This window comes from Anas platyrhynchos, chromosome 5 (assembly GCF_047663525.1).
Source record: "Anas platyrhynchos isolate ZD024472 breed Pekin duck chromosome 5, IASCAAS_PekinDuck_T2T, whole genome shotgun sequence".
NCBI classification, from domain to species: Eukaryota; Metazoa; Chordata; class Aves; order Anseriformes; family Anatidae; genus Anas; species Anas platyrhynchos.
The window spans coordinates 38,763,609-38,790,373 of NC_092591.1; the positions used below are offsets into that span (position 1 = coordinate 38,763,609).

Sequence of the window (26,765 nt, forward strand, 5' to 3'; positions counted from 1 at the left end):
CAAAAATAATAGACAGAAAATAACAATGTTTATTAGCATTTTTCTTCTGACATAATTAGCTGTAAGTCTAGAACTCCTATGAAATATAACAATGATGGTAATTAATTCTGTCAACTGGAAAACAGCGTTGACTACATATATGGATTATCTTTCTGGTAGTAGAAAGTCATGTTAACTGTTCTCTGGAGAGCAATTATTACCCCTGTTTTTAATAAGGTAAATTCTGTAGCATAGAAACAAGCAAGACTTAGCTGTATTAAAAATAATAAAGAAGAGAGAATTCAATTGTCTGCACAGAAAATACCAACATGAGTAAATGCTGTGTAATTTCTATAAACTACTTTTAACTCAGTAAAGAAAGAATAAGACTTACACTCGTAAAAAAAAAAACAAACTGACCCTGTCTGTTGTTATAAGAAGATTTTGGATACATCTCTACTTTTATTTCCTTTGCTTAAATGCATTTATATACTGATATTGTAAACTAAATCTACATTTAGATATTAGCCTAAGACCATTTATCTTTCTGGAAAACAAACTGTTCAAATAAGACAGATATAAGGCAGGTACATCATATCTATATATCTTTCATTTCTTCCATAAAAATAATGATAGTATGAAGTTGTTTCTGATTAAAGTGCTACAGTTTAATTGTATTTTAAATTAATAGATTTTGTTAGATTAGGTTTGTTAGGTTACATCCTTGTTATAGTGGTAACCTTTCTTGAAATTTGGGAAAAAATTCTTCTTATTCATTGGTAGTTTAGAAGAACATCTTAATACCGCTTATCTGTGTTATCATTGATTAATTATGATCACAAATGTTTCTTTGTTTGTACTTAACCTTTCTACAGTGAAGGGAATAGTAATAACTTATTTATTTATTTATGTTGCGTCCACCCTTCAGGAAGCAAGGAGACTCGTTATTACTGTTTTTACACTGCCAGACAAACGTAAATTTCCAGACTCATCTGCTATATTTCTCCATTACTTGCACATAATGAGATTTAGGCCATAACTACAACATAAAGAAAACAGAATTACAGTACTTACAGAAAAGCAGTTTTGGGGGTAGGTCACTTTTCAGCTAACCTCACATGCTATAGCCTTGCTCTTCATGCAGATTCAAGCATCCAGAGGAGAGGCAGGTGGTGGTGGTGGTGGTGAGCACCACAGGGAGCCACCTGTGCCAAGGACAGCTTGATTTGATGCAGGATTAAAGTGGCTGCGTACTACATAATCAGTCTTGCTTCTTGAGCAATCAACAGTGAGAAAAACTTGAGCTTAGCCTGCTGTTTTAACATGAATTAAAGTTCTCCTTCATTTAGTCTGAATAGATGTAGTACAGTCAGAGCTTCCTCTACTGTCTCCCTTCATTAGTGTATTTTAAGAAGGGGTATGTTAATTCAAGCAAAATGCCACGCACTTTAGCCACTGCGTAGTGAAGTGAGCACTTAAGCCTGTTGCTATAGACGTAGTCAATATGAAGTAATTTTATTGTATAAGAGAGAAAGGAGATTTAAGCAAAACACACTGCTGTTAAGCAATTTTCTGTATGGAACATCTCATGGTGAAATTTGAAGTCCTTAAAGTGACTTTACGTGTTAATGTTTACCACATAAAAGTTTAAATATATTTGAGTCATAATCTTTTCATTTTTACTGAAGACTTAAAAACAAAACTAAGGGAAATTCCTGATAGATTTTGTTATCTCAACAAAAGGTTTTGAGTCATTGTGTTAGTCGGATTTTTAAAAATGGTAATCTTTGGGCAGAACAAAACTAAGCACAAAATAAAAACCACTCCACAGCTTTGTAATTGTTATCACTGCCAAATATTGTGCAGTTATCCATAAGTTTAAATTATAATCAGATTTATCATATTCAGCTAATACTCACTTTAACCCTAAAAATATATTTCCAAAATTAACATTGTAATAGACAATAGTGCATTCTTATTATTTTTTTTCTGCTTATAAGAAAATGTGAAGCATAAAAACAAACAAACAAAAAAAACCCTGATGCCTTTCCACAGAATTAATTTGTTTCCTGTAAAGGTGGCTGAGCTCTGTCTTAAACTATTACTCCTGGCCATAAGAGAGAAGCTGTGATGTTTATCAAATTTATAAAGTTGCCTAATGTATTTTATAGGGAAACCTGTTATTAGTTCAGTCAGGGTTACGTCTACTAATTGTGTTGATGAACGGAGATCCTAGTGGAGTCCAGTTTAAGGCAAATACATCCGCAGATGAAGTTATGAGAACTGTCAGGTTTATTTGTGTTTTTAAGAGAGATTTACAAAGTTGAGCTTTGTTGTGATCTTAGTTCTAAAGGATGTTTAAAAATACAAGCATAATCTTCTGTAAATAGTTCGGTTTTCTGGCATGCTACACCTGGTTTAAATATGTAAAGCTGTGTAAGCAAACAAAATTGTGTAAAACTGGGTTAGCACAATTTCAGTTTCACCGTCCCTATAATAGTGTAGTCAGTGATAGAGATTTACTGTAATATATTAAAGTATGTACATTTAAGGAAGACATAATTATTAACATTGTTTTCTATACATACATGTATGTATATATATGTATGTTTGCATATGTCCAAAGGAAACTCATATATGCCTTCAAAAATCAGTAATTCCTGCTTCTTGAAATAGACAGTAATTTGCATCAGGGTCATACACATGTGAATATAGGTGATGTTTGCTGGGATAAACAGAGGCCAGATTTACGTACATACAGCTATGAAAAAGTTGTTATTTCTCTTTTGTAAGAGCCAATCAGTAATTGTTTCCAGCTCTTTTTTGTTTGTTTGGTTTTGGCTATATGAAGTTTTAAGTAGATGTTGTATCACAAGCTTGTTGTTTCTTCCTCTAACAAATAATGTGCTTTCAGCAGTTCAGCATATGATTCTTCCTTTTTTACAGATTATACGAAGATTGGAAGTTGAGAGGACAGTGATCGCGTGCTTCTTTACACAGCTGTTTTTCTAAAAGCGTCATTAAACTTCCATCAGTGATGTTATGCTGATACAGTATCATTTCAGACATTCTGAAGGGAATGAATTGTCATCATTGAAAACTTTTCCACAGCATCATTTATTCTTAAGAGAAAATTATTATCCTATACTGTTGCTATCTGATTTCAAAATATAAACTCTGGCACTTCATTACATTTTCTGAGAGTGCTCCATCTGATAAATAAATATATACATTTGTGTATCTGGCCATATGATAACATAAAGTAAAATTTGTGAAGTTCCATTTCTGCTGATGAGACTTTTTCAGAGTAGATTTGAAATGTATATAATAATAGTTTCTTTTTTCCTTTGCATACAATGTACTGTTTTTTGGAAGTGAGCTTAAACACGACCTCAGTTCCCCCAGTGCAGTTTGCTGTACTGGCTCAGACTGCTGAGCCCTAATGTGGTGAAGGACCCATCACCTCAATTCTCTGCCCAGTGGCTGTCCACTGGGCTGCTGCTTTGGCTGAAGGGAGAGATGTGCACAGGTCCTCTGCTGGATCAGGGCATCAGAACCAGCCTGCTCAGCTGCATCTGTTTCTTGGTCCTGCTGAGTGTAACCATATGGCAAACACACATATCCCCAAGTGAAGAAATGCAATGAAGTTAGGAAAGCTCATAGTCCCTTGTGGAGGCTTGGTGTCAATAAAAGCAAAGGAGTTCAGAAGTTTGGCCCAGCAGTGCCTGGAATGTGAAACCTTATAGCAATGGCTAGCTGGGGGGAGGGCAATACAGCTGGTTTGTGTTTGGGATAATAATAAAAATCCATTGCAAGCTTTTGGTTGTCTATTCCTTAACTACCATTTCTCCTGAATTTTATACTTACTGTGAGCTGGTGGCTAGTTTCTCCTTATATGCACTGCAGTGTTAGGATAAGAACACGTTATTAACAGCTCTCTTTTAAAGGTATTTGGGGGGCGGAAGGAGGGAGAGGAGATATTGTAGCAAAGACAGCTCAATACATTTTCTTACTGATAAGATCTTGTTTGACTGAAATGAAATGAAATGAATGAAATGAAATGCTGAAATGAAAATTTCTCTCTGAGATACTGTATTAGCCAAGTAACAATCAGCAAGAACAGATTTATGGATACAACATAAACTATGCAATGGCTGCACTATGGCATACCTGAGTTAATCTGAATGTTTAAATTAATGCACATATTGCTCAAGATTTTAAACTCATTTGCAGTGTTGCAAATCTGGGTGGATGTGCACTCCTGAGGAAGTGGTGATCGTGTGGATATAACAGAGTTCAGAATCTAACCTACTTCCTTTAATTAAAAATGTCATTTACATTATGACAACCAAGTGCTGTTATTTTATTTTCTAATATTTTTACTTGTTTTGCAGCAATAATAACAGGCCCATGGATACTGAGCATTCTGCATAGTCCTGCTGCTCCACATGGAAGGATTGTTGTAAGCAGATTTCACGGAGCTTTGCAAATCTACTTAACTAAATGTATTTCTTATCTTCCTTAAAAATTACAAGTCTTTGTCAAAATTTCTTTTCTATACCATAACTACAATCAAAGCAATACTGACAAGCTTTTTTTGATAGTATTTTTTGTGCCCGTATAATCTATGTAAAGGTCTGTACAGGGCCATAATCTTACCAAAATCCAATGTATTTTCACATGGAATTCATGCTTAAAAATTGTGTTAAAGTCCTTAAAAATCTTGTTAAAGACTCAGAATAGTTTTGAGGAAAACTAAGTCCTGATTCAAGTTTAAATGTAGAATATCCACAATATATAAGAGAAATAATTCATTCTTACTTTTCTGGTGTGTTGCGTTGTCTTAAATATCTCACTGTTATGAAAAAACTTTTCCTAGCACCCTCAAAGAAGAACCTCGTCACTTCAGTATTCCTGAAGCCATGAATGCAACTTTTTATTCACATCTGGCATTTCAGGGATGCTTTGCATGTAAGTTTGAATGAATATTGATTTGTATATTCCAAGAGGAACTCTATTATTTCACTTCAGGTCTTGGAGTTACCACCCCACCAGCTGTGGTGACTGCAGACTGCAGGGACCTAGCACTTAAATTGCTATTTAATAGCTTAGGTGCTTAGGATAGGTACCCAAACTCCAATTGTGCCAGAAAAGGTACCCAAACTCCAATTGTGCCAGAAATTGATGACATAACATTTACCTGTGCTTGGTTTCTATTGTATTACATTAAAAAGCATGTTCTTTGGGAAGATTTTGTTTCTTGCTTGATGTTACAGGTGAAATATCAACTAAAGTCCTCCTCCTTTTTTAAAAAAAATTTTTTTCTTTTAGTTTTAAGTAAAACTGTATAAAATAAAATTATTTGGCAAACCATGTTTACTGATAAGAAGTATAGAATAATGGAGGTAAAATACAGTGACAAGATCATTTGCCAAAATGTCACCAATATCAGGGTAAAGGGAAAGTTGAGCCTAGCAGAATTCAGAATTCTTTTTTTTTTTTTTTTTTTTTTTTTTTTTTTTTTTTCCTCAATGTGTCTCTCAGCTGTGCCCTGCAATAACTCCTTCTCCTGTCTCCCCCCTAATCAGGCAGCCAGCTGCACTGGAATGTGGTGGCTGCTTGTCTTTGGAGAGTGATGCAACACAGCAGAGCACAGGAGACTTATTTTTAAAGTTATCCTTCAGACTTTTGGGCTTTGAGTTTTGTTTTGTAATGTTTTTGTCAAATAAGCAGTTGTGTGTAGGCATAGGTTTGTATTGTTTTGTGCTCCTTATTTCCCATTACAATTTTACAGCACAAGGTAAATAAATTTCTTTCAAAAATGTAATATTTGTGTAAGCAAAATACCCATGAAGAGATTATTTTGGCATGCTTATATTGATTTGCTGAGCAACATAAAACCAAACTATTTTGCTGGTGTTGCTGACACTCCTCAGGAATAAACAGATAGCGCTAGTGGTTGTGGTGGCCAGTGCTCAGATGTTGATACTGGTTTACTCTAGTGCGTATGTTTCAATTCTGCATGGTTTGCACTTGTAAATAACAAACTCTAAAGAGGAAGATAAGGGTGGTTCATTTTCATGACTCATACATATATAATATGTATTAGAAATACATATATTTGGGTAGGATGATTTAAAGAGTAATGGTGTTGATTTTGGTATACTGTAATGATAGAAAAAGGTCAGCGCAGATTTGCAATTTTTTATGCAGATTTATAGCAGTTGAGGGTCTCTTCCATTTTCAGAGAAGTGACGGACTAAATTTCCTGATATGAAAAAAATAAACTGTTGACCACAGACAACAATGATAAAAGGAGCGAAGTTACAGTGAACATTCTTGTATGTCCAGAATTCCAGTTTGATTTAAAGCAATTTTATCAAGGGGTGAAAAGACTTTCAGCTCCATCATTTAAACAACAGCAAAAAAAAAAGCTGAAAAAGCCCCACAGGAATTCTAGATCAAATGTTTTTTTCCAAGGCAGACAATGGCTACCTATCTTCTGGATCTCTAGAGGGTGTTCTCCATCTCACTTCCCAGGCAGAACACCTGTAGAGTTGGTGACCAACCATTCTGAGTACAAACAGGCTGTGCAAAAACTACCTGCAGCATAGATGGGAGGAAAGAGATGCTCTTACAGGTATTGCTTAAACATCTCATCACCTAGCAAGGAGTAGAATAGAAGTGCTAAAAAGGGTATGCTTTTTTACCTCCTAATCAGGAAAGGATAGGTGAAAGGCTGTTATTTTCAGCTCAATCTCTGAAATTTCAAGAATTATAAGAACTATAATTTCTATGTTATATATTAAAATCCAACTCTTTTCTCCAAAAATAAAATAAAATCAAGAAAATAATGTGAGAATGGACTTCTTTTTGTTTCTCTTCTTAGACAGGCTTTCTAACCACAACTTTAGATAAGGTCTCCATCTTTTGATTTTTTTTTTTGTTTGCAAAATCTGTTACGTTTACAATGCCATGAGTGCTATTTCATCCCACTTACAAAAAAAGAACCCCACCTCAGAGAATCTTACTTTTTGAAGGGTAAACACAGACAGAAGGCAAGGTGGTTTCGCAGATGCATAGGAAGTTGTTAAGTTAGAAAAGTTTTTGAAATCTAGGAAAAATAAGAACCATGAATTTATTTCTTTTTCAAAATTTCAAGACATTTAATTATTGAGAAATAATTGCTCTTTTATTTGTAGCTAGATTTAAAGGTCAGGAAAACTGTTTCCTTTATAAATAGAATAGGATTGCTTGAATACTACTAAAGCTATAACCTACAGTTATCCAATTATATGTTTCATTGAGGGATTGGCTGGAATCCAGGCGCAGTATTTAGAATAAAAGGCTCCCTGTCATTTAAGTCTATGTGAAATAGTTCACTGCTTGCAATTGAATCTGCAGTACCTTATCTATTATGCTTAGGAAAATCCACCACCAACAAACTGGAATGCTTGCAAGCATCTATTAATTTCTAGAGTGCTAAAGTACATGAGTAATTTTGACTTAAAGGCATGTATTTAGAACTTTTTTCTCCTGGAATTACCAATTTGCTGTCTTCTTGTGGAAATACCATTCTATGCAATTATTTTCCCATTGTTTGCTTTGTGCATTTGGTATGCATAGTTTTGGTGGGAAGGGCACTGCCAGAGGCATTCTACCCTAATTTTACAATAACACTAAAATGGGCTCTCCATATGCCTTCTGTGAGTGGAGTCATCCAGGCAGAGTGACACAGTATCTAAGCAGCTCTCAGTTTAGCTCTTGTATGTGTTGCCTAGGCAGGCAGTTCTTGAATTTGGAGGCAGTTGAAAAATTAAAGACAAATGATGGCTGGGCTTTGTATAAATGTAAAAATCCAAGTTTCTTTGTGATACTTATCTAATTTTCTGGATTTCCTCTGGAAGGTTTTATATATTTAAGACCTTCGTTTGCTGAACATTTTTCTCTAATCAGTTCTCTTTATCTCTTCATAACTTTGCTTAAATATTCATAAAACTTTGTGCACCTGTTCTTTTCTTGGAAGAGGTGAGGAAAAAGTGCTAGATATCACCTTGTGGATATGTTAAGATGCTCTCTTCTATAATCTCATCAATCCTTTCCAAAATGAACTTATGTTTAAAATCAACCAATTCCCATATTACAGCCTTCATTGCAAAATCAAAATGTTCTTTGTCAGTTGTTTCTTTGGGCAAGTACAGCCCCACCTTATCTTGTCTGTAGATCTGTTTCCTGTTGTATTCACACTCTCCAAGCAACAAGCGGGTAGACTTAACCTATGGATTAATGCAAGATGTATGGTATGACTTTTTTATTTTTAGGCATGTATTTTTCCCAGTTCAGATACAGATTTATACTACATAAATGCATGTAATAAATCAGTGTGAAATTTTGGCTTGGGCTCAGACAAGGTCATTGGGATTGCCTGCCAAGAGTTTCTTCCCCCACAACAGCATCAGTTGGGAACTGCATACATTGCTGCCAATACATGGGTAGCATTTCTCTCCTCTTTTGGGCAGATGCTGCTCTTTGGTGTATCACAGCTGTTTGTTTGTTTGTTTTGTTTTGTTTCATTTCCAATGCATTATGTCTTCTCTTTTTTAAATTTGTGATTATATTGACTTATATCCTTATGTCTGTTCACAGAACTGATTGGCTTTCTAAATCCAGACTGTCTTTTATTTCCTGCAAGTACAGTGAAGAGATTTCTCCAGGTGGGAACTTTCTTTTTTTTTTTTTTATAGTTCTTTCACTTGGTGCACCTGGGAGGTAGAGCATTTGATCACAGCAGGCCTGGGTTACGCTGACATTGCAGTTGTACAAGAAGCTACCTGTTCGCACTTCAGAGGAGCAAAGCAGACAATCCTGTCACTGTTGAGAGCAGCAGTTCATCAGCCAGTCATATTTTGGAAGCATCAGGTCAGGAGTTTGTTGGTTATTTTTCTCCTTGTTATCAGTGGGATAGAAAAAGATGTACAAAACTGTTCTCAATAAATCAGTGACAAAAATAGGGAAAAACTTGTAGACCAGGACTCTTCATTCTCACGATTGCAGTAAATGTGATATTTTGGTCCAGTGATACAGTCACTGCCCTGTCAGCCCTGTTACATCCTGTGAAATAGACACTTGGCAGCATGGGCTGAATTGCTGTTTGTAGTAAAGATGCTCTCTTTCCTTTGGGTTAATATTGGGCCAGTTCTCCCCAACTTTTTAAACACAAGCCATTTCTGTGTTCAGTGGAGCAGGGCAGATGAGCCTCTGCTTGAGTAACTGCAACAGCCAAAACATTATAGTGTGTGTGCAGACACATTTGGCCAGCTGACACTGCTGAGAGCATGAAGTCACTCAGGTTTTTCTGCTTGTCATGTCTTCCGAACAAGCCAAAGGAAAGGAGGGTGGTGGTTTGTCCTGGTTTCAGTTAGAACAGAGTTAATTTTCTTCCTAGTAGCCGGTAGAATGCTATGTTTTGGCTTAGGGTAAGAAGAGTGCTGATAACACCCCGATGTTTTAATTGTTGCAGAGCAGTGCTTACACCAAACCAAGGACGTCTCAGCTTCTTGCTCTGTCCTGCCAACGGGCAGGCTGGGGGTGCAGCAAGAGCTGGGAGGGGACAGACCCAGGACAGGTGACCCAAACTAGCCAAAGGGGTATTCCATACCATCTGACGTCATGCTGAACAATATATAGGGGTGGCTAGCTGGGGGAGGGGGCCGGACTGCTCGGGGTTAGGCTGGGCATCGGTCAGCGGGTGGTGAGCAATTGCATTGTGCATCACTTGTTTGTACACGTTATTATTAGTAGTACTATTATCATCATTGTACTATTATTATTATTATTTTCCTGTCTTATTAAACTGTCTTTATCTCAACTCATGGGCTTCACTTTCCATTTCTCTCCCCCATCCCAGAGAGGGAGGGGGGAGGGCGAGTGAACGGCTGTGTGGTGTTTAGCTGCCAGCCATGTTAAACCACGCCATGGTTCTACACTAAAATAGTGCTATCTGGGAAGTGCTAGTTTCTTATATGCTCTAGGATATGTGAAGCTGAGTTGATGCAATGATGCTCATGGGCCAGGCATCCAGGAGCTTGTGCTGCTACCGGAGCATTATCAGGTCTCCATAATTGCATTTGCCTTCTCACTTTGCACATCTGAGGAGTTGGATTGCTTTCAACAGCCTTCCTGTGCTACTGTGAAGCTATGAAGAACTTTAGTGTGTGCATATCCATGGTTTTGAAGATGAAGGGCGAGCTCCATTTGTAGTGTGCTATAGGAAAGGAAAAACACCAGTAAGTAAAATTTAAGTCTCATTCTAGTCCCTGGGCAGCTATATGAGGACAAGGCTGAAAGGAAAAAAAATGCTTAAACAGATCAAGTGTAGGTCTATGCAGAATGTGCCTCAGGAAAATATGTAAATATTAATTTTGTGCATCTGCAAGACTCACTCATGTGGATATCCAGCACATGGAATATGGTAGCTGGCTTTGCTAAAGGGCTCATGAGATAAACTGCTGCTGCAAGTAAAGACTGAATAGCTGGTCTTACCCCTTGTTTAAGCGCTTTGTTCCAGCAGTTGGTACAGTGCCACATCATTGGTTTTTTGATTACACGAGCAGTCTAACTCCAGAAGAGATATGAACAGATATCTATCTGCCTCTGTAGCTATTTATGCTGCTACCTCTTTCCCTGTGAGAGAAAGAAAGATGAAGTAGGCTTGGCTGGGGATGATTAGGATCCCTCAAACATTTGTTTTCTGTTGTGGCTTTACCAAGGGGACTGTGGTTGTGTCTAGTTAGAGGAGCCCACAGCACTGCCTTTAGCAACTGTTCCATGATAGTTAACTGCAAAAGAGCTCAGTTAAAGCTGTTATAGCTGGGGTGAAAGCTCATCTATGTCCTGTTTAGTCATAATGTAGAGAGCGTAGAGATATCTTGCTTTGAAAGCTAATTTGATACAAATAAGAAAGCTAGGTAGTGCATAGCAGTGGCCCACAACTATTACAGAACAAAAGTAACATTAGATAACACAGTTGTAAATATAAATGTTCATGTTGGTTTATTGTTCTTTGTACATAAGAAGCTTTATTGTACAACTTACACAACTTGAAAACGGTTAAAAACGTTTACAAAAAAGCATGTTCTTAGAAAATTACGCTAGCAAAAACATGGGGAGGGAAGCAAAAAATCTTCAGTGTGCAAACATTTTATAAAAATAGAAATACTAACTCTACAGGTAGCATTTCATGATAAATTATTTAAATAGCATATCTACACAATTGTGATTAACTGTTACAATGGCAATGAGAAAAATAATTTATAAAAATACAAGCAATGGTATACAAGATGACAGAAAAATATAACATTAGAAATTGTATTTGACATGTTTTTCCAATGCCATTTCCTTACTGGGAATACACTTTTCTGCAAAGAAATGTTTGACTATGTACAGCATTAACTCTTTAGTACTACAGTAGCTTTAAAGTTTGTTAGACATTTGAACTCTGCTTAATCCAAAGGTTTTTCTCAGTCACACAATAATGAGGTAATATTTGTATGTAAAACTTTCACTGTATTCATTTCTTTTCCTTTTTTGAAAAGACAAGGAAATATTATAGGCATAAGAATGCTGCCCCTTCTATGGGGAAGTCTATTAACATACATCAAGCCCTCTTCCTCCTCTGCAAGAAGTTCCTGAAATTCTATCCAGGCTGTGAAGAACTTTTTTTTTTTTTTTAGGAACTGCACATTGATAGTTACAATAATTAGTGTGCAGCAGCACAAATAGCGAGACTAAATGGTTATTGACTGTAGTCATTGTGCCTCTTTCTGCAATCTCCTCAGGGCAGGTATTTTGCTTCTATATCAGGCCTGCTGACCAGTAGTAGAGCACTGCAGATGTTTCACAGCACTCAGTAACTGCTAAGATGATAAACAGCATTCCTTCAGCTCTAGTACGATGGATGAGACAGGAACTGCTCCCATCTGAAAGGGCTTGAGTTTTAACACAGCAGCACAGTTGACTGCCAGGCTACCAACTGCCTTGCACAAAGAAAGGAAAAGCCAGCACTGAGCTCAGACTGAGAAAAACAAACATTCCATTCCCCACCCTGCCACTTTTCCCTGTGCCTCAAAGCCATTATGGGAAAACTGCTCTTTGTAACAAATACATCACCACTATCTGCTCCAAACAAGATTTTGCTCAACTAAAACCCTCTAGTTTCAATATAGAGGAGTTAATAAATAATCTGTATTTACAATCTTACAGTTGTGAAGACTTGTAACAATGATTAGGTGGATAGTCTTGACGCATTTCTCATTGTTTTAATCAATAATCCCTCAGTCATAATATCAAAGATAGGTAAAAATAAATATTTTACAATTTCAATATTTTATCTACAGGCCCCCTCCCCTCCAAAGAAGTGAAGGGTTTAAAGCATCTATGGCATGTAGAAAAGGAATGTTTTCATTACTATTTTTTTGTGCCTTTTTAACCATAAAATGTGAAGCACATGCTTGTTTCCTTATGAACAGCACAGTGCTAGTTGAGATGATGGTGCTTTCTGGCACCATATCTGAAAGAAAACATTTAAAAGGTAAGAAAGATCTGCATCTAACCAGGAAAAAACAGAATCTTATTGTAAATCCCAGTTTTCCAGCTCATGTGATCCAGTGTGCCAATTTGCATCCTCCTTCCCATCATGGAAATCAGTTTTAAGATATGTTTTGTCCTGTGTAGAACAGCTGATCTAACCCACCCAAGCAAGATTGAGGGCTGTGTTTTCATCTGAAAGATGCAACATGTACAAGGATAATCATTTCTGCAAGTTACATGGATGTAAACCAAGGTAGCAGAGACCCCATTAAAAACTCCACCCCCCATATAGATTTGGGGAGTTTACCCTCCCACCTAAAGCCCCTTTCCCCCACACAATGAAAGGTCTTCAGTTTAAGTAGTCCACAGCACATCCAAAGATGTTTTTTTTTTTTTTTAAAAATGCTACTCCATGGGACCTCCAGTTAGAGAGGCAGTGACACTGCACTGTGATAAACAGCAAACAAATGTCTTTCCTACTGAAAGAAGTGTGCTTGTTCAGTGAAGACAATTCGCATTTGCAAGACACATTTGTTTCCTTCCATTTCAGCAGAGGTCAGATACCAAGTATGTTCTCACTTTCATTCTCTCAAAAGCATTCTCTTGAGGCAGGTAATGTGTTTCGAGTCCACATTTACGCAGAAAGAAGAGAGGAAGGAGTAATATAATGGTCCCAGGATTTGTAAGGCTAAACGTTTCAGAAGGTGCAATACCAGCATTTTAAAATAGTCTCTGAATCCAATAACCTTAGGATTATGGATCTGTGAAAAAGAGAAGATTAAGACATGAAGTATTTCTGTATTATACATGATTAAGTCTAAGACAAATCCTAGAGATATTTGTAAAGAACATACTGGTAAAGAATATTGAAAGCACTTAGGTACTTTCTTGAAGTTTGACTTTAGTCCATATAACCATTACATAACAATTCCTGAAGTCACAGTGTAAGGGCAACTAGGGCACCTGGAACTAGTCACATGCACATATTACCACTGAACTGCAAGAGCAGAAGGCTGTTCATATTGTACTTCACTTGTTTTTAAGCAAATGAGTATTTTCCCCATGTCATACACTCTTGCTAAAGTCAGTATTTTGCATTTTCACCTTTCACTTTGTCAGCTGTTGATTCATTTTAGTCAATATCTTTAAGAGATGCCTGTTCCAGGTATGAAACTGGGATTCCTGTTACTTTGAATGAGCAGGATAGAAATATTCTGAAGATTTTATACATTTTCTGCATTCAAGTTTTAACTGAAGATTATCAAAAACTCTTCCCATTTCTATCTGCAAAACTCACTTGAAACCAAGCCATGCAAGATCATGGATGAACTTCCCCCTTAGCTCTTATTTTTTGATCTATTCTCTTGAGAGCAGCTTTCTTGATAATCAGTTCATTTGTATAGGGTCTCCTCAATACAAAGTCTTCCTTACCTCTGCATTCATATTTAAGATCTGAGAAGAACACCATTTCTTGAGAGAAGACAAATAATCCTAGCCGACCACCAGCATAAGTTTTGTCATAGATCGGTCCTGAGTCTGCCATGATTTTCTTCCCTTCATACATTACAACTCTACAAAGAGACAATAGTTTAGTCATTGACAAGATTCTGTTAGGTTTACTTCTGCAGACATCCAGTTTTCTTGTGACAGTTACTTAAGATTAAAGGGTGATGCTTACCTGATATAGCCAGTCTTTGGTCTATGGCTAAGGCGCCATCTGTATGCAGTGAAGTCTTTCCAGCCTATGTGACGAGGGTCATGCCACAGAGTTCTTACCTACAAAATAGGATTTCAGTTAGCCAGAGGTCTGAGATAGAAGTTCTGATAAGAAGGTGCCATGACTGTAGTCTTTATGAGTAGCAAAGGCTTCAAGTAGTCAGTAGGTTATGTAATGGTTGTGATCTCTTTTGAGATCACCTGCATTTAAATTTCTATTTAGATATTTCAAAGTAAGCCTATGCTAGCAGTCCAGAATCAATTGATTCACCACTGCTGGAAAGCTTATCTGCAGCATGTAATCCTGTTAACTTTATCCATAATCATGCAAAAGATTACATAATTAACATTATTATATTGCCAAAAAAAATCTACCCCATTCTGAGCAACATTTGCAGACCCACTGAAAGTGTTCAGCTTCTTGGAAGAACAGTATGCCTTACAATACAAGGATTAAATTATCAGTGCCTCTTACCTGGCCAGGAGTGTTTCCTGTATGCCACAGAGCATTACGAAGGTGTTCTCCTGGACCTGTAGTAGAATTCACTACTTTGATGGAGAGACCTGAGTAGCCCTGAGCTTTGGTTGGTGTGGAGTCCCAGTAAGACTGTGTGATCTGCTTCCACATGACAACGTAGAAACGACTGCTAGATTGGTAGCCAAATACGAAGCCAGCATAGTCATCATCCCTTTCTGTATTGATGAAGAAGGTGCCACTGAAGTCTACAGCATTGAATTCATCAAAACCTACATGGGCATTAAGAGAAAAAGTCTGAGGTTCTGATTTTTTGCAACTCTGAAGCTTATTAAGCTCTCAGTTTTGTCTTCACCGCTCTTCCCCCCCACACCACCCAGTGTAATGCCTGTAAGAGTTTCCCTTACCGACTGCAAGGCCAGGGTCACAGTTGACTGTTTGAACCAGCTCTTTACCCTGGTGACGCACAACCCAGTTTGGATCATTTTGGGATGTCCCTTTGGGATCCAGGGGAATCATCTGAAACCTTCGGAAGTCGGTCTCACTAATGTCCACATTTTCAGGGCAGATGTCATCAATGTCTGGCACACTGTCTTGGTCAAAGTCATCTTTGCAAGCATCTCCACGTCCATCACCTGCAGGATGCAAGTAATTTCACCATGACTGATTCTGAGCAATCAGACATTTGTTGTTTGCTAGCATAGTTTTTCAAGTCTTGAAACTTGGAGTTGAAAGCTTCACTGCAAAGCTCAGACTGCCCAGGTACTGCTAGCAGACTACAGAAGCCATAAGTTACTTTCACTCCAGCCTGATACTTCATACACTAGCCAATAAGTCATTTATTCCTTATTCCTAAAGAGCACTATAATATCAGTGCAGACAATCTTACTTGGATAATCTGTCCCACCCTAAACAGCATGAAAAAGATATGAACTATTGGGAGATAGTCTTAAAATGTTACTATGGTAGTAGCCATCTTACCATCAGAATCAGCTTGATCTGGGTTGGCAACCAGTCTGCAGTTATCTTTGTCATCAGGAATACCATCATTGTCATCATCATGGTCACAGGCATCACCTTTTCCATCCTTGTCATGATCAGCTTGATTGGCATTGGGCACATAGGGACAGTTATCAAGATTATTTTGATGGCCATCTTCATCTATGTCCTGGTTGTTGTCGCACTCATCACCTATGCGGTCAGAATCAGTGTCTTCCTAAGAATGGGAAAACAATAAGGAACATATTATAAGCCACTTAAACTAAAATGAGAGCCTTAATAGCTTGAGTTAAATAGGATTTCTGCTTTAAGAGATAAGATGGTTGCAGTAAGGTATTAGAGACATATTCAGACTTTGCATTAAGAGACATTGTCTGTAAATTGTGGAGAATGAATTGTAGAGAATAGGGCAAGAAGTGGATGAAGATCCTTTCTAAAGGTGTGCAAGTAGTTAAGTGAGTGACAAGTTTTAAGAAATTTGTAGTCTCAGTTTAAATCCTTTAAGTAATACTGCTGTTAGGCTACAGACAGTACTGAACTAGATTTCACTGATTTGCAACACCTTTAACCTTTCAATCATTCCAGTTATTTCCCTGAAGCTATTAATCCTAAAGCCTTGTACTTTACTAATCATGAAGCCTTGGACAGGACAGCACAAGCCTTATCCATTTGTCTTCAACTGTTTTTGAGCCAATATGTTGTGAGAGGCTGGATTCCCCTTAAGTCTTATAAAGGGGAACTTGAAGTGTCATACACTTTCCCTAGAGAAAAGTAAGCCATGCTGCTTTCACCTTATTGGTGGAAGAGGCAAGTCTTTGAAACTTAACTGTTTTGGACTTAAAAATTAAAGAAATTGTGTTTAAGCAAAATGCAAAGCAGCATTTAACTCTGGTATGATCAGGTAAAAATATTAACTACTTCTAACATTGAATATATAATACATCCTGCAAGCCCTAAAAACATGTTTAAGGCTTTTGTCTATTGCTTCTATCCTAGGAAGACTGGAACCAGACTTCAGAGCAAGCAAGCTTTGCAATCCGTTATTAGGTTTAGAAGGTCTTGACTAGCTATGAGAATTTCTGTAGGATTAGCCACCTGCATGTGTCATTGACTACATATACAATAAGCTAATACAGTAAGCTAATGAAAAGGATGGTTGCTACCCTTCTGTATTTCATGAAATGCTCCCAGGTATTTTAAATCCTTACAGTGGAAAAATCATTACAGTTAACAAACCTAAGATGTGTTTACAAAAGCAGTAGATGTCATAGTCCCATGGATCCTCTCTAGATTTGATCCTCTTTAGAATTACTTTTGGAAAATATACTGTTTGAACTGTGAAGAAATGCTATTTGATAAAGGCACCATTTGGCAAATTAGTAAGTGTCAGAAATTAAATTTAAGCTGTACTCTGCTGTTCAAATATTCTACAATACACAGGATACTGTACCAATGTTCTACTTATATAATGCAAGTCCTCTACCTGGTCAGGATTATGTTCCAGTGGACAGTTATCACACTGATCTCCAACACCATCCAAGTCTGTATCCCTCTGGTCTACATTGTAGACATATTGGCAATTGTCCCTTTCATTGAGAACCCCTGCAAAATTAAGAGGAGTTTGTAGCATTTAAACATTTTTAACATGCATTCACAAAGGACTATACAAAGCTACATGCTTCCTGATAACTTTTTGAAAGCATTTGAACACTTTGAAACCTGACTTCATCACTAGCTAAAACTTAACTGTGCCAAAATGCATACATTTCAAAGTGAATTTCCATTAGCTGTAAGCATTACTTTAATAGTCTTAATATCCTGAAACCACTGGAGATAACTTGTGTTCACATGAGTTCCTAGTAAGAAATCAGTAGTATATCAGGTACATTTGATCAGTCTGATTAGGAAAAGGTGTTTAGAGGACACCTACCATCTCCATCAATATCCACTGCACATGCATCTCCCTCTCCATTGTTATCAGTGTCAATCTGATCAGGGTTGTGATTGTAGGGGCAGTTATCACAACGGTCACCAACATCATCCCTGTCATAGTCATACTGCTGTGGGTTGTAGATGAATGGACAGTTGTCCTGCAAGAGAGAGAAGTCAAGTTTTTTTTTTAAAACTGTCAAGTTAAAGCTTTAATCAGATTTTGCTTACGCTGCTATATGAATGGAGAAACAAAAGGCAGGAGAACAGAACTAGAATGCTTCTAACTCAGAACTCCCCACTGCTTGCATAAGCATGGGAGTGGCTAAATAATAGAGGTTCACTTCCCAAAGCTCAGCCTAGCTGCAGAAGGTTTGTATAGTTATGCATATACAAAGGCTTCTGGGATTGCTGTCAGTGGCAGTTTGCTATGGTCCTCTCCCCTAAAACTGAGGAGAGAAGGTAAACCCCAGCCTTAAGGGGAACAGGAGAGCTACATTCTCAAAGGCTATTCTTTTGCATTGGCTTACCCGGTCATCAGGAATACCATCGTCATCATCATCATTGTCACAAGCATCACCAATCCCATCTTTATCATAGTCTTCCTGCCCGGAGTTGGGGAGATTAGGGCAGTTATCCTAGGAAGGATAAAAGTACAGATGTATTTACTTTTGGCACAATTACAATAGGGATTTTAGCTGTTAAGATATAGTCATTAGGCAAAATCATAATACCTCAATCAGGTTAATCATACTGTAATTCTCTTGATTTTAGGTAGTCATATAGCAAGGGTGAGTCTTTGAAAGCCATAGCTTAAATAATTTTTTTTATGAAACACTTGGCTGCTTTTGAGATTCTTATTATTCTGTACTTCTCCTGTAGATAGATATTTGTCAAAGCAAAGCTGATATAGGTATAGTCTAAACTAGATTCCTTCTAGGACACTTCTAACAAACATTTAGAACTTGAGGTTTCTTTTCCCCCCTCCATGCTGCAGGAATGTTTAAAGTAACACTAAGGGCCTCCTAGCAATACCGGTGACAGAGGGATATATGTAGTTTTTTTTTTTTTTTTTTTTTTTTTTTTTACAAAAGAGGGTAGTTTAATAGCTACATAGATAAACTTACTTTTTTACAGTGGTAAGTGGCATTAGCAACACAGACAAGATTCTCATTTGGCCATCCATCCAAGTCAGTGTCTTCTCCACAGATTATGCCATTGCCAGCATAGCCTGGTTTACATTCACAGCGATACATTGGGTCACTGAAGTGGCCAAGGTAGTTACATTTGGCATTCTTGTTGCAATCATGTGTTCCATCTGTACATGGGTTCCTTGGTTTGCACACCTAGAGGACCACACAAATTAAATCCACCGAAAATCTTTTTATCCCTCCTTTTCCCCTAGATTCTGACAATACATAAAGGAGACATGCCTGTTTTGATCATTGGCATCTCAACCAGAAAATAAAAGCTTGTATTACTTTTTAATCTACTCCAACAACTGTCTTAATACTAGTTATTTTTCTTTGTAAAATATCTTTTCAGATGGACCCAAACACTAGAAGATCTTTAAGATACATGCTGTTGGATCATAAGTGCATACTTATGCAATTGCTCTCCTAAAATTACATGCAACATTAGAACCCTCCGTAGCTGGAGAGGACATTTAAAAAAAGCTAAGAACATTTTGAACTCCAACTACAATTGCTTAATGCTTCTCTTGTTCTGAATCACAGAACATGGACAAAGTCCTTCTTCCTTGAAATACATAGCTGCTTTCTGCTATGTAGAAACCTTGAGCTTTTGTAAGCCGGAAGAGTTGAAAATACCTGTTTGTTAGCCATTGCATCCTCAACACTACGACCAAATGGCTGTGTCCCAGTGAAACGTGGTGGACAAGGTAAACAGTTGTACCCAGGTTCAGTATTCTCACACCTGTGCACTCCATTGAAGTGGAAGCAGGCATCAGGAACCTCTTTGCACTTTAATGCAAGAGCAAGACAGAAAAACAGTTAGCGTTTTTAATGCATTGGTAGTTCTTATTTTCTTCTGTTCCCTTTTAAGGGAAAAAACTCTTCCTACCTCATCAATATCTTCGCAGTGGATACCATCACCATGGTAGCCAGCAGGACAGGCACCACACTTCCAGGAACCATCAGGTGAGCTGGTACATGTAGTTCCAGCAAAGCAGGGATTGGACAGACACCCATCTGAGAAACAAGTGAAAGTTAAGATTATAGACACTTATGCTACTATAACACTGTCTTGCCAATATGCCAGTTTAAAATTCTAGCACTTGAGTTTTACAGGCTTTGGCATACTTTTTAAACATTACTGTCAAGATTGACTACAGCCTTTAGATATTTATTGGAAAGGGATACTCACCAATTGGACAGTCCTGTTTGTTGCAGACCTGAGTTCCTTTAGCCTCACCTACACAGGTCTTCCCACCATACTGAGGCTCAGGATTATTGCAGAGACGGCTGCGTTTTTGAAGTCCTCCTCCACATGTCACTGTGCAAGCATCCCATGGAGACCATGGTCCCCAGTTGCCATTAACTGAAGGGAAATACAAGTTGAAACATAACTTTAAATTAAGTGGAAGCTACCAGGTTCAAACTAGGGACTAGACTTCCATAATGAGAGCACTTGAGACATAGCTCACAGAAGGAGCCCTAATTAATAGGCTCCATGGAATAGTCAGACCACAACTACCATAGAAAACAATTTAGCTTTGTCCAAATCTAACCTGTAAGGTTTTACCTAGCCCACATCTAATTTTAAAGAGAAAAGACTGCTAAAAATACATTATATAGCAATTTTCTACTTCAGAACTTCACTGTTTAAGCTAACGAATAGTAATTAGCAACTGTACACTTACTTGGGCAAGGATCTTTCTGGCAGGACTTGGTTTCTCTTGCCTCACCCTCACAAGGTTTGCCATTCAGCTGTGGTACTGGAGAGTTGCAGAGACGAATTCTAGTGATCATGCCCGTGCCACAAGTGACAGAACATGACGACCATGGTGACCAGTGGCTCCAGCCACCATCCTGTTTAACTACAAATGAAATGTGTATTAGACTTTTCAAAGAAGACTTTTAAGAGATTAACTGCACAGCACTTAAAACACAGCTAGTACCAGAATTGTGCCAACAGCTCTTCATTGGAGAGCCTTAACACTATCACAGATAAAGCTATTTTATTGCTAGGGGAATTGCATACCGAAATTGGCATCAATTTTTAATCTGGGAAGCCATGCCCAAACATGTTTATTTACTGCATAAGTTATCTGCTGCACTTTACTTGATTAATATTAGTCCTTAAAGCTAGAAGCCAATGCTCCATCCCAGTGATAGAGCAACAGGATGATCTTTGCTGTTAGTACTAAGCCACTAAAAGCAGCCTGTATCTTATTACCAGATTAAGTGGATTAAGTACTTACATCTCTTATCACACTCCTGAAGGTGGCAAGTCCGAGTCTGTACAGAAGACCCTTCACAGCGATTATTGAGACTGTCACAGGAACGCCCTCTCTGCTGAATCCCATTGCCACAGGTCACCGAACATGAAGTCCATTCAGACCAAGGAGACCATCCATCATCTGCATAGTCGCTAGCTGTAAAGGGGCACAGCTCTGTTACAGCCCTGAATAAGACTCCAAGTATGTCTCCCATAGTCCCCCCATTGTTCTCTTACAAATACACAACTGCCCTCAAAATCTACATGCATCTTCCTTTCCTGTACAAGATGAAAGATTTAGTGCTTACATGCATCATTTAATGGTGAGTTCAGAAAAGTTATCTGAAATACTTATGTAAGGTACATAGGCTAATCACTGATACTAGTTCAGTCAGTTTTTGCAAAGTTTTTCACTAAGAAAAAGTTCAATTAGCAGTTTTGTTTGCAAGGGAGAAAGGAAATCTAGCCATAGCAGCAAAGGCCAATTGCATACAAGCAATTGTAGCAATTTAAGGAAACTGATCATTACAGTTCCTTATTTATTAATAAGGAACTGTATTTAGAAGCTGTCTAGAAACCCATTTAAACATTATGATTATGCTTGGTTTATAGCTACTTTACAGATATGGAAAGACAGCGTTACTTGGAATATTTAAACTTGCTGAGATGTGAAATAGCTTACACTACTAGAAGGTATTCAGTAGTGAATACAAGACACTGGAGCTGTCTAATACACCTCAAAAGCATGTTCTGCCTGCCTGGTTTTGATATTCTATATTCTTTGGATTTCAGAGCTCCATTAGATCATCATGATTAAGAGTAGTTAAATGTATCCCCAGATCCCTCCTTTCTCTACATAAAGGACAGGAATATCTAAAACCTGTTGGAGATATAGTAATTTTAATAGGACACGTGCAATTCCTTTGGTAAGCAGCAGTTAGCAGCTTTCTACAGTACAGGCTATTTCTATATTCTTTCAGTAAAAGATGGTTATTTGAGTTTCAAATCAAAAGATGCATCAGGTTAACCTTACTTCAGCAGCATAAGGTTATATCCAGTTGCAGTGTACATCACAGCAGTGATGGTCTAGCAAGACAGAACAGACTGCTGTACAAATGTGAAGGTATTAAGTACTTACGCCAGCATCGGGGGCAGCATTCCCCATCAGGCACAGTGGCATTGGAACAAGGCATGAGAGGGCAAGACACTTTGCGGCATATAGTGGCAGAGTTCTGTAAGGAATTGAGAATCACAATAAGCAAATATAAACATAACTTTGGAGTCTGAACTTCGAGCTGAAAAGATCAAGTGATAAAGTCTTTTCTGCAGCTCAGCTTAAACTCAAAACAGAAACTCTTGTATCTAGAGATGATACCTGGGACTACTCATGAATTATATCTTAGTCAAACTTCATCCCATTCTCACCCTCTGTCCATAGCATTTAACTATTTCAGTCCAGAGGAAAAGTATTTGGTTTTGCAGACATTGATCAAGAATAACTACCAGAAACTAGCAAGAGGATTACCACATGATATCCCAAGCATAAGGTCAGACTTCAAGGGAAAGAACCAAGAAGCCAGCTTTCTCCTCTGTTAATATGGCTTTAAGCTGATTATATGGTGAAGATAAAATGAGTTTAGTGGACTTGGCTGAGGCACCATGAAATCCATAACTTATACTTTAAGGTCTTTGATCTTTAAGCCAAGCAGGCCGAATAAAAGCCGCCCACCTCCAGCCTGAATGAGAGCTAAAGCATAGCCTGTAGTTTTACTTCTTGAAGGTAGCAGCTTGGTCAGAAGAAGGCCCTCATGATTGCCATTTTAATCCCTCTGTTTCCCCATGCAGATGACTATATTAAAGGCAGCTGCAGCCAACATTGAATGAGAGGGTTGGTAGGAAGGAGACTGGCAGAGGCAGAAGTCACAGTAACATTTGCTGAATGTAAAGCCAAGAGACAGAAGCAGAACTTTGTGAGACATCCTGGATTGCACATCTACAAATACTCAGCCTTTAGGTTCTAAACAGCATCACCTTTAGGTTCTAAACAGCATCAGGAAAGTTAACCTGCTCTTTGCTTGACTGATACTCCAAAATTCTTTTAAGATATTAGGAGGAAATTCTTCATTCAGAGGATGGTGAGGCACTGGAACACACTGTCCAGAGAAGTTGTGCATGCCCCATCCTGAGGGGTGTTCAAGGCCAGGTTGGATTAGACCCTGGGCAACCTGGTCTAGTGGGTGGCATTCCTGCCTATGGCAGGGGTTGGAACCGGATGGTTAAGTTCTCTTCCAACATGAGCTGTTCTATGATTCTATGATGACAGAATATGGATTCAAAGTATTTCAGGGAGGAAAGCTAGTAGTACACTAAGTATGTTCTGTCTATTGCTGCTAGCTTTTAAGTTTATGCATGGATTATGTAAAGAGCAGAGACACCCCAAATTATGGTATTAAATGTGCATTAACTTCTCTATCAGTGATAGTTTGTATAATTCTTCAAAGTACTACTTTTGTATAATTCTTCAAAGTACTACTGCAGTAACACTACATGAAAGCTACATTTATACCAGAAATCTAGCAGGATAAAATACAAGCTGAATGGTTCTGCTATGATAGTACATCCAGTTCTGTGTAGGATTTGCTCTTTCAAAGAAAATGTTATTTAGAATTCTCATAACTTCAAGTCATGAATCTGTATGTAGAGAGTTTATGAATGCAAGGAATCTTACCTGGCAAGTACATTCAGTACAGCTGTCAATAGTCCACTCTTCCTTGTTTTTGTGCATGATCCCATTATGAATGCATACTCCAGGAGTAATCTGGACCACTTTGGCAATGAGCTCATTTTCTTCAGTCTTAAGGGGGTCAGGGGAAAGAAGTAGGGAAGATAATTAGAAGTTAATACAGAAAACACCCCTTTCCACAGAAGTTATAGCTAGAATGCTATTACTATTTATCTGAGCTCAAAGGACAACTTACAATTCATTAAGTGACAGTTAATGAAAGGTACTGTGATTTTAACCAGTACTCACCACTTTACGAACTCTGTCTTGAAGCGTTGTAACCATGGACCGTAACCCTTGCAGTTCCACAAACATGTTGGTTAGTTCATCACAGGAAAAGCCACAGACAGCTTGGATGTCCTTTGTTTTATGGCCAATGTAATTAGTGCGGATAGCTGGGCTGGAACCATTCATGGGGTTGTCCAAAGTAATGATCGCACTAGTGGCTAAGAGACAAAGGAAATAAACTTTATGTACATCACATTTTTTAATAATGTGCATTTATCATTCCAGTGTAGCACCTGTTAAACAGCTGCCACCAGATTCATTAGGGTGTCTCCAAAAAAAAATAATCTTATTTCTTATGCAATGTGGATTTGCATGTCAGCATACTTCTGAGTTCTGTTTCAACTTGTCTTTCTAATGCACTGAGGAATTTTATATTTAATAGGTCACTGGATTTAGGAGACTGCAGACTTACAGCTGGAGCAGCCTTTGTTCCTCAGGATAGTTTCCAGAGTTGTTCCAAAGACAAACCGCACATTCTGCAGCAGTCCCTGTGGACAGAGGAAGAATTACAGCTACTTGCAGCAACTGCAAAGGAAAGGAGTGCAAGTTGCACAGCGAGAGATTGTAGACGTTTAAGGTCACTTAAGTTCAGTAAGAGTAGTTTCACAAGACAGATGGCAAGGTGAAACAAATGACCTTATTCTCCTGAACGATAACAAGCCCTGCTTCCTAACATTCTCAGCCCTGACCACAAAGACCTGGCAACTTTTCAAGCAGGAAGAAATAAAGCATGAATCCCTGAATCTTTTGTAACTTGTGTGCTCAAGTTACAACTACCTGTTCAGAAGCTTCAGGTTCTACTTACTGCTACAGAGAGTTCTAGCTCCATAAATCTAATGCTTCACCCTTCAAATTCCATTGCTAAAGCTTAGTAGATCTAGAGGCGGTACAGATCAGACATACAGAAGCAGAACTGTTCTTCCCTATTACCTGTATCTCCCTAGCTGTTAAGCTGGTTGATTAGCTAATGTACCTTCAAGGCAGGTGAAAGAAGATAACTAGGCAAAAACACAAGTCGACGCCTTACCTGGAAGTTGTCATTGACTCCCCCTTTGGCGATACGGAGTCTGGCACTGCTGGCCAGGTCCCTTGTGAAGATGTTTTGGATGGGAATGTCCAGTTCAGCATTTTCCATTTTCTCACACCCTACATAAAGCTGAGCCCGGTCTTCCTGCACAAACAGGGTGATGTTCTTCCAGTGTCCCGTAGCCAGCAAGGCATCCTCTACAGACACCAACTGCTGCTTGCCATCACCGGAGAGGCTCAGGTCCAGGGTGCCTGCCTTGCCGTTTGAAACTAGGCTGAAGACATGACCAGAGCCATCCTTCTGTTCCACAGCCAACAGCGTGCCTCTGCTTTTCTTGGCTTGCCGGAGAGTGGCCAGAAGGATGAAGCCCTTCTCGGCATGGATGGCATCTAACAAGTCTTGGAACTTGGCGTCAGGGACAGCAGGGATGCGGCTGGCATCTTCGATGCGGTAAGCAGGGCTGGAGGACTCGGGTCCCTTCACCAGGTGCACCCCGGGCGCCCGGCGCCCAGCTCCCTTGCGAATAAAGCCAATGAGCTCAAAGAGATCGAAGACGCTGTTATCATCGGCCCTGGACTCTGCGGAGAGACGAGAGCAAGCACCGTAAGGCACGGGGAAGACACTGCGCGACCGTGCCCCCGCCGGGGCTGCTCAACGCCCCGCTGGCGGAGCGGGACCCGCTGGGAGCAGCGCCCCGGTAGCGCACGGACAGCGCCGGGCGGCACGGGGACAGCGCGGGGACAGCGGCTGGGAGCGGGGCAGCCCCAGCTGGTGCCCCCCCCGGGGATCCCTCCCCGCAAGCACCTTACCTGCCGTGCGCCGGGCCTCCGAGCCGCCGCGCAGGAGGAGGAGGACGAGGACGAGGAGCGCCGCCGGCCCCATGGCGAAGCTCTGCCTGCGGGGGACGGCAAAGGGAGGCGGTCACCGGGCGCTGCCCGACGGCCGCGGGGCAGGTGCCGCGGGCACGGCGGGAGCCGCCTCAGCGCTTACCTGCGGGGGTGCAGCGCTGCGCTCTGCTCTGCTCTGCTTTGCTTTGCTGCGCTCTCCTCTCCTCTCTGTTCCTTCCTTTCCCTGCGGCTGGGCTCGCACCGAGCGCTCCGGGGCGAGGCGCGTGCCGGGAGCCGTGCGAGTGCCGCTGCCGGGAGCAGTGCGGGCGCCGTGCGCCGCGCGCGCCTTTAAAGGGCCGCCCGCATTCCTGGGAGCGCGGCGGGCCAATCAGCGCCGCCGGGGCAGGAAGCGGGAGGCGTGCGCCGGGCGCTCAGCAGCCAGGGACGGAGCAACGGCGGCGGGGGCACGCGCGGCGCGGGCGCGGGCACGGGGCGGGGCGGCGGGGCCGGGGCTGGGACCGGCGGGGGCAGCGCGCGGCCGCCCCGCGCCTCAGGGCGGGCTCCCGGCCGCGCCGCTTGGGGGCGCCCCGCGAGCGGCGGCTCGGCCCGGCCGGGCTCGGCGGGGCTCCGGGGGCGGCACGTCCCGCTGCGCTGCGCTGCGCTGCCCCGCGCTGCCCCCGCGGTGACAGACGTGTC

At 39.8% G+C, this 26,765-nt stretch overlaps 2 protein-coding genes across 2 annotated transcripts in view; one reads left to right on the forward strand and one right to left on the reverse strand.

Moving 5' to 3' along the window:
• The window catches only part of FSIP1 (fibrous sheath interacting protein 1), an 83,132-nt gene extending 79,960 nt beyond the window's left edge, over window positions 1-3,172 (forward strand). The window contains exon 13 of the mRNA XM_072038396.1: window positions 2,926-3,172. Coding sequence (XP_071894497.1) covers window positions 2,926-2,948 — 23 coding nt within the window. The 3' untranslated portion in view covers window positions 2,949-3,172. The remainder of the gene's footprint in view (window positions 1-2,925) is intronic.
• Window positions 3,173-11,005: 7,833 nt separating this feature from the next.
• Window positions 11,006-26,402, reverse strand: THBS1 (thrombospondin 1). Its single transcript, XM_027458233.3, has 22 exons — window positions 26,233-26,402; window positions 26,052-26,137; window positions 25,243-25,820; window positions 24,628-24,703; window positions 24,177-24,373; window positions 23,874-23,999; window positions 22,284-22,377; window positions 21,129-21,302; window positions 20,568-20,744; window positions 20,072-20,245; window positions 19,769-19,896; window positions 19,516-19,668; window positions 18,814-19,032; window positions 18,217-18,324; window positions 17,688-17,847; window positions 17,241-17,359; window positions 15,740-15,974; window positions 15,166-15,393; window positions 14,759-15,030; window positions 14,246-14,343; window positions 13,999-14,138; window positions 11,006-13,328 (listed from the first exon to the last, which is right to left on the reverse strand). The coding sequence occupies exons 2-22, from the start codon at window positions 26,122-26,124 to the stop codon at window positions 13,321-13,323; spliced, it is 3,537 nt and encodes a 1,178-aa protein (XP_027314034.1). The 5' UTR covers window positions 26,125-26,137; window positions 26,233-26,402; the 3' UTR covers window positions 11,006-13,320.
• Window positions 26,403-26,765: the final 363 nt, after the last annotated feature.

Excerpts from the sequence above, each read along its gene's own strand:
- THBS1 (XM_027458233.3), bottom strand. The coding sequence starts at position 26,124 with ATGGGGCCGGCGGCGCTCCTCGTCCTCGTCCTCCTCCTCCTGCGCGGC. Across the intron at positions 19,897-20,071 it reads CAAACAGGACTGTCCAATTG|ATGGGTGTCTGTCCAATCCC; the intron begins GTGAGTATCCCT and ends CTTGTTTCTCAG. Across the intron at positions 17,848-18,216 it reads ATGGTATTCCTGATGACCGG|GACAACTGTCCATTCATCTA; the intron begins GTAAGCCAATGC and ends TCTCTCTTGCAG.